The sequence below is a fragment of the Camellia sinensis genome, chromosome 13 (genome assembly GCF_055761805.1).
Source record: "Camellia sinensis isolate YWXY chromosome 13, ASM5576180v1, whole genome shotgun sequence".
Taxonomy (NCBI): domain Eukaryota; kingdom Viridiplantae; phylum Streptophyta; class Magnoliopsida; order Ericales; family Theaceae; genus Camellia; species Camellia sinensis.
The window spans coordinates 93676629-93685262 of NC_138973.1; the positions used below are offsets into that span (position 1 = coordinate 93676629).

General features: G+C 30.0%; 1 protein-coding gene across 1 annotated transcript; it reads right to left on the reverse strand.

The window, feature by feature from the left end:
- Window positions 1-463: 463 nt before the first annotated feature.
- On the reverse strand, window positions 464-8210 carry LOC114320972 (nudix hydrolase 8-like). The gene is made up of 9 exons (XM_082902902.1): window positions 8048-8210; window positions 7698-7966; window positions 6141-6206; window positions 5218-5355; window positions 5035-5109; window positions 3851-3901; window positions 3705-3739; window positions 2525-2633; window positions 464-754 (listed from the first exon to the last, which is right to left on the reverse strand). The coding sequence occupies exons 1-9, from the start codon at window positions 8145-8147 to the stop codon at window positions 569-571; spliced, it is 1029 nt and encodes a 342-aa protein (XP_082759028.1). The 5' UTR covers window positions 8148-8210; the 3' UTR covers window positions 464-568.
- Window positions 8211-8634: the final 424 nt, after the last annotated feature.

The following is an 8634-nucleotide window of genomic DNA, read 5'->3' on the forward strand; positions in this document are numbered from 1 at the left end:
ATTCAATTAAGCTTTGACTACATTTTCTTTCCTCTCTTCTTTCTTCATCTCATTTTCTCCTTCCTCAGCATAATTAAAAAGAGATTAATGGTATATAAACAAAAAATTAATACAGAAATTCTGTACAAAATAATGTAACTTAATGTCAATCTTCCACTCTAAAACAAAATACCTGAAGATGACATTTATTTACAAAAATAATATTATCACATCATTCTTTTTTATATAATTTTTGTCAATAATGCTTGAGACCACTAAAAGTGGTGCTCTAAAAGCACCACTAGTGATGTGGCAGTGGACGGGACCCACTGTTTGTGTCTTGTTTTTTTTTTTTTTTTTTAGTTAAAGTGTTTGCCAACTCATTAGTGATGCTTTAGAGTACCACTTTTAGTGGGATGTATCATTACCCAATTTTTGTATATGGATAGAGTTTTTCTTAAAAAGATTACCAAAGGCTTTCCCATTGTTCAAAGGTTGAGTCTTTATTTCATGAGCATATTGGAAACATTAAAGGCCATGACCCAAATTCTTAAAAGAAATGGTCATGAAACAAAGTCATTATTTACTCCTAAATTATGTTTGTTTCATTGTAATACAAGTAGGACAAGTTTCCATCAAATTTGGAGGCCAACTGATGGGCAATGAATCCACTGTGATGATGTTCATGTGTTGCCAAACAGAGTTCAATGATCTTTTTTGACATGTGATCTTCTATGTAGAATGGTTGTCGTAGAACTTCATCAACAGGCATCCACTGGAAGCAACAGGCACAAAACAATTCACAAAATGATGAGAAATCAATCACAATAAAATTTTCATTTCATTTCTTTTCCACTTAAGTGAGAAAAATGTTCTCTATTTTTTTGTTTGAAAAATGATTCATAAATATAATTCTTATACATAAAATTATTTAGAATAATGCGGCGATAATAATTTTGTGAGGGTCATGGTAATTGGATTGGCAATAAAGGGCAGAAAATACACAAAAAAGAAAAAGAAAAAGAAAAATATCAATGTAATATTTACTTATTCTAAAATATTTTTGCATATTTGTATATACTTTTAATATAGTAATTTCACATCTAATGAGATTATTGATAACTCAAAAAGTTGTTATTAGCATTTCCTTTTTTAATTAGAAAAAAAGTTGTTATTAGCAATTTCTTTTTTAATTAGAAATTTTTTAAAACCGTCTAATGGGTGGTCATTAGTCTCGATATATGTATAAAAAGTATATACAAATATGTAAAAATATATAAATAAACATGTGTAAAAGTGTGAAAATATGTGGATAACATATTGGGATTCTAACTATTTCAATATTATCTACATCTTACATACATTTCATAAGACTATTAGGCTGTCATTAGTATGACCCTTAACAATTATGAATAAGGAATGGTAGGGATATCAAATTTTTTACTAAATAAATGATCAAATGTCTCATATAGGTGTGAGATCCACACTTTTGTGAATACTACACTCATGTGAGACATTTAATCATTCATTTTGTAGAAAATTTGAACCCTATAACATTTTTCATTATGAATTATGAATTACATTGTAGTAAGGGTGTTTAGGTGAACCTCTGAGCATTTAAATTTTTTTATTAAATATATAGGATTTTATCTAGTGGGGTGATTAATGGTTTCAATTGAACCCTCTGATTTGTTCTTGTGGAAATCTTAGCCCATCAACTTGTAAAGTGGACTACAATTGAACTCAATAGAAATTTGAGAGCTATGCTGAATCTTTGATTGGGTGTGACATGGTGTAAATATCTCTATGTATAATTGTTTAATGAATAAATTTTTGGAAAATGTTATGTATCTCAAAAAATCTATCAATTTTTTACCAAATCTCTCACACAGGTGTGGAATCCACACAAACCCAGACGCCGTGTGAGAAGTTTGGTAAAAAATTTGATAGATTATTTGGGATCGTAGCATAACACTAAATTTTTATACATAAATTGTTTACTGATAATATTACATTTGTCAGATTTTATATCATATTATATTTACAATCTTATTTGTTAACACAATATTAGTATAATGAGTTTCACTACTAATATATATATTTTTCAATGTAGTAAGTCAAACTTAACTAACACATTAAATGGTAAGATAAAATGATAAAAATATATGGGTATTATAACATTACACTGCATATTTATTATACTCATATAACAAATTAACGGAGAATGACTTTTTTAAAAAGAAGTTTGAACTTGAAATAAAATAACTAAAAAATGCTACATTTTATATACAAAATTTTGTACAAAAATTATATTTGTATTACATTTCCCTTATTTTTTATTTTTGAAAATAAAAATTTATTTGGACAACTCTTCAGAATCAACTCACTTCTTAAGAAACACAAAAAGTAATTTTCAGATTTTTTTGAAAATTATTTTCACAATATTAAAACAATGAATGCTTTCAACTTATTATGATTATTTTTGTTTTTAAAAACTAAAAAAATAAAAATAAAAACAGAACCAAACAAGCAACTAATTAATTACCTTGGCGGCTTCGATTTCCTTCTCATCAATTGTGATGTCAAAGGACAATGGCTTAAGCATGCACACAAACATAAGGTCTGACTTCTCAAAAGCCACCAGATGGGCATGTCTGTCATTTTGCAGCCCACAAACAGTTAAGAGATGTGATTCAAAAACTAATGAAAGCAAACCCAATTATTTATGTCATTTCATGAATCGCAGCTAATCACAGGAATGTCCAAATTTTTTGAATTTCACAATTGCTTCAATATTTAACTATGGCTGCCATAGTGTAATAAACATTTGCCACTTTTTGTATGATGATTTGCTGTTGAGTTCATTTGATTCAATATGATTTCTTTTGGTACCTAACCATCTTTTCAGTGGAAAAAATTTGATAAAAAAATTATTTATTTTATTTTATCTATTTTCTTACATTTGCTATGACAAAAAAGGAAAGTCAATGAAATTCATTTTTTTGTGGTTTAATAGAAAATAAATTTTTTTGAGCCAAAAATATTTTTTAGTTTTAAAAGATGAAAAATATTTTTCGAACTAAAATCATACCAACACAACCACCACACTACCACATACCAACACAACCACCACACTACCACTTGTTGGGGGTAAAATAAGAACCTAATAAGTAAGAAGACTATCAACTCGAGTAAGGGTATTTTTGTGTTTTTGATCTTTAGTCCTAATTATATGTACATGTAGTTGAGAGGAACCATTATCTCTATATCTCGTTTGTATTTTTTATTTATTTATTATGGCTTTTGGTGTGAACCACATAAATCTTGTATTCTAATTCACAATTTTTGTTTATCTGATCTTTTTTGTTTTCGTGTTTCACCAATCCTCGTTAAGTATTACAAAATTCTTAACACTATCACCACCACCACTACTATAACAACAAGCATATTAATTTTAAGATTGCAACTAAACATAAATTTTTGTGTACTAATTTTCTGTTGAAAAATAATGTCTGTCGAAACAAACAGAACAAATTTTCCATTTGTACAGACTGTTAAAATGTTTAAATAAATAAATATATATATATATATATATAAAATAAAATAAAAAACTGGACACTAGTTTTTTTTCCCACTTTGTTTGTGCCATTTTCTCTGAAATCATAGAAATCAAAAGGAGGAAAATGACCAGGACAAAATTTTGATAGCAGAGAAGAAATTGTTACCGGAAAGCAACCATTTCCAGGAAAGTTGTGTCAACCTGGAAAATGAGGGAGAATTGACTTAATTAGTACATACAGAATAATAATTAGATTGTAATGGTGATAATGAAGGTGATGAAAAACAGGTTGAAGTTGAATTTTTTACTCACACCAGTTTCTTCTTTCACTTCCCTAGTAGCTCCTGAAAATATGTCTTCAGACTATAAGATGAAATCAAAAGAACAACCATGTCTTAATTAGTCGTTCCTTCAAAGAAGATGAACTGTGAAATTTAACAAGGTCAAAGCCCTCTACACAATGATGGATGCAGGATTAGGGCTGTAAAACAAACCAATTACTCGAGCTTGATTTGTGTTTGGCTAGTTAAAAGTTCATTCAAGATTAGCAACATAATTTAAAACTCATTAAGTTTTCAAACTATGCTTGAACAAGTTACTACTTAATTCAATAAGTTTATATGTATTATGAAAAACCAAACTACTTAGCCTTCGTTTGGCAATAAATTTTTTAGTTGACTTTTTGGTTTTTTTTTTTACTTTTTTAGCCTAGGACTTTTTTGTTCGTTTGGAAATCTTGATTGGCTTTTTTGGTTTTTTAGCTTTGGAATGGTGGATTTTTTTTTTTGTCCTTTTGTGATTTTTTGACTTTTTTTTGTCCTTATGTGATTATTTAGCCCAGCTCAAAAATCAAACAACTCCTTAAACTTGGCTCATTATCAGCTCAATTAAAACCTATTTTACATTAACTCAAAAGATAAACAAGTCAAATTTGAAAAGATTTTGAAAATTGTTAATGTAAGTCAAACTTAAATAATCTACTTGACTCAACTTAGCCAGTTTTCAGCCCTATGCAGAATTCTAATCTCAAGGAGTGAATACATTGATCAACAATTTGAAAATATTATTACCTAATATTACTATAATAAGAGGTCTTCAAAATTTTAGGAGAGGTCACCCCAGTTGCCTGATAAGGATTCTCTATCATACTTTTTGTGCAAAAATATTCTTATACTTTTTATCACAATAACACACATCATCAAACTATATAATTTATGAGTTCGGATTTAAAATTGAAATAAAATGACATAAAAATATTGCATAACAACACACCCTAAAACGATGTATTTTTGCTTTAATTTTTAATGTAGACTGTTCGATTATCATAACAAAATCATTACAAGATTCATGGTAGATGATACTGATCCCTAGGCCCTTGGAAATCCATCCATGTCTCTAGGAGCTCTTACCTTATTTGAAACATTTGAATTCACAAAAGAAATACCCAAAATGAATGAAATGGAACAATATTTTCATGGAAACAATAGAACAAACACCTGGTTGATATAACCAGTAGGTAGCTTCCAAACCCCTGAGCAACTGCAAGGACATTTTTCTTTCACAACAAGGATCTAAAATGCCACAACAATTGCGATTAGGACCAATTAATTAGCTCATAATATTGTGAAAAAAAATATGGGAGATTTTTGAAAATTATAACCAACATGAAGCTTTAGTACCTCTCTTTTGCCATTGATCACAAACCCTGCAATGCCTATCTGATGTGAAGGGCTTGCGGGGAGCGTGCAAGGCTCTTCAGGAATCCAATATGTTAGCATAACATATCCCGGTTCAGCATGATGGTAGTTGAAACCCTCCTGACAAAATTAATCAACAAAGAAGTTAGCATAACATATCCAGTTTGTTGGGTATTGCGGATTCCGATAAGTATTGGTCATTGGGCCCTCAATCCAATGGGGGCTTGGGAGGGCCTCCCCTTAACCCGAATTTGAATTTTTTTTGGGTACTTTGATAATTTTTCTATTGGCTCCGTGTCACCCTAATGTTTATGTTTACATAGATAGATAAGAGATGCCTCTTGTATTATACAAGAGAGTTGTAATCGTTTTCAGGTGTAACGACCGTAGACATAGTCTTATTCTGAAATGAATCACATAAATTCTTGGTATTTTAGATCTCAACCATCTTAATTAAGGATTGTCGATTTTCTCACACTTTTTTGATTTTGTTAGGACTTTTTCTAGTTATAGGTTGAGTAGTATCAACGCACATTTTTAGTAGAACGCTTGATAATTATAGGAATTTACAAGGAAAATAACTTTTAGTTTCAAAATATATTGTCATCAAAAGTCAAATTTTCATTGTCAAAGGACTCTGGTGACGAAGTGCAACTTGTCATGATAGCATTGACTTTGAAAGTTTTTAGTGATGAAAAATCAATGTCATCACTAAAGATATTGGGTAATATTAGAGATATCAAATTTTTTACTAAAATTGGGAACCTCACACTCATGTGAGATATTTAGTCATTTATTTGGTAGAAAATTTGGTACCTATAGTATTTTCCAAAGATATTACTTAATGACAGAAAATGTGAATTTGTTGATAATAATATTGCAATATTTGGATGTAAAAATGTTACCTGAATTGCAATTGGAGCGAGTTCAGCTTGCTCATGTAGAATCTTCAGCCATATCCCCTTCTTCCCCTGCATTATCTTTTAAATAAGAAACTTCTATTTTGGTTTATAAATAATCTACTTTTGTTTTCAAAAACCATGTTGAGTTATATAATTTTGAAAACAACTAGTGCAGAGTAAGAAATTTTGGGCTTGTTTGGTTTGTATTTGAGAAACACGTTTTTGAGATAAAAAGTACGAAAATTTGTTTGGTTTGATTTTTTTTCAAAAGATGTTTTGAAAAATTATTTTGAGAGAGAGTTTTGAAAAAAGTGATTGATTTGATGTGTATGAGAGAGAGATTTGTTTGGAAAACTAAACCAAACAAGTTTTGAAAAAAAAATTTGGAAAAATTTGTTTGGTTTGATTACTTTTGAAAACTTATTTGTAGAGAATTTTTCCTAAATTTTTTTGAGAAATACAAACCAAACAAGGCCTTTGTTTTTTTTTTTGATAAATTACCAATAGGTCTTATTTTTTTTGGATTTATTATCTACTAAGTCATATTGATAAATTTATCATGTGATAAATTTATTAGTCTATGTTGTTTTTATGATTAAATTTACAATGAAAAATTTATCAATAAGATTTAATAGATAATAAAAGTCTTAAAAGTAAAACTTATTGGTAAGTGTCTCCTTTTTTTTTTTCATTTTTTTAATTTTTTTTTAAACTCACATAGATGAGAAATTATTCAATATTTTCAGAGTATTACGTGTTTGCACTCCTTAACTAATCATCATTTAATATACGAGATGTGATTGAGACCCCCTCCAATCACCACCCCCACAACCCCCACACATATGTGGCGGGTGGTGATTGGAGGAGAAGGAAAAAAAGAAAAAGAAAAAAAAAAATTGGCCAATCAGAAAGAGAGGGGGTCAAAAGGGTAGAGGGAAAGGGGGTCCGGATCATTTTTCTTAATACACCCCCTCATGTTCCATAATCACTCGACACAATACTCCATATACTCATTTTCTTCACCAATCATAATATTATAAAATACCACGTGTCCATACTCCAAAATTACTGAATAATTACCCATAATCATTTCACTTTTTCTTTTACAAACATCACATTCAATTACAAAAAAATTTAATCATTTTTCCAAACATAAAGGTGTGTTTGGTTTGTTTTTGTAGTGTAGTTTTTGAGATAAAAAGTACGAAAATTTATTTGATTTGCCTTTTTTCAGAAATAGTTTTGGAAAATTATTTTGGGAGAGAGAGTTTTAAAAAAAGTGATTGATTTGATGTGTATGAGGAGAGAGTGATTTTGGAAAGTAGGTAACTAAACAAAATTTTGAGATTTTTTTGAAAAAATTTGTTTGGTTTGATTACTCTTGAAAATTTGTTTGTAGAGAATTTTTATGAAAAATAAACCAAACGAGGCCAAAAATTTTAACCTACTAAAATAGTCAAAAATTAAAATAGTCTACTAAAATAACAACTTCCCAAACCCACACAATATGCAAATAAATTTTTTGTACGAAAAATATAATCCAGATTGACATTGTCAAACCTTTGACTTCCAGTTTGACATAGAAGCCCGAAGAGCAGATGCAAAAGCATTCGTGCTCAAGGGCAAGTTTTCTGGATCAATAATGGCCCCGTCATATTCATCATCCCAGGCATCAAGGTGTTCAACTGTCAAGCCAGGCGATGCTATATTTGGTGATACAACTTGAAGTCCGCCTTTCTTAGGCATGTAGTTGCCACCAAGAAAAGGCGCCATGAGTTTAAAGCGAGGCGATTCGGAGGAAAGTGGCTTCCATGAGATCATATTCATACCTACATAACATAATTCAAAATGTTCTGAGGTCATTTCATTCTTGTATAACATATAGTTAATGTAGGCAATTGATGACTTACTCTTTGACAATGCTTCAGAACCATGCTTTTTTGTCCATGTAATTCTAGGTGCTTCTAGAGAGTATTTGCAATAGAAACCTGACCATTGCAAGACCTCCATATCTTCTGCTAATGTTGCTGGTTTGTGACAAATTTTAAGAAAATTAAGCAATAGCTTCCATTGTTATACATGTAAGTACATATATATAGTCGCCGCGAAACAATGCATATGGGTTTGGAAGAGAGAAGAAAAAGGTGAAGATGAGAGGGAATAGCATCTTGTAGGACATGCAAGTAGTAGGAAACTCATGAAAGAGACGGCAAATTCAGTTGGCATGTGTTAGGTTTTTGTAATTGGTAACTTTGTTTGACAAAACTTATTTTCAGTTGTATTTTTAGTCGTTCTTTTATTTCAGTGACGTTATGAGTATTTAGATGCGAATCCAACCCGAATTGTCTTATACAAAGTAGAGGAGTTTGTGATGTTAATCATATCATGTTTGCCACTTCAATGTTTGTTCGCTCAATCCGAAACAAAAAGCAAAAATGCATTCAAAGTTGTTTGTTCGCTCGAACGAAGAATCTTTGGTTCCAGAAGTTTTCACTGA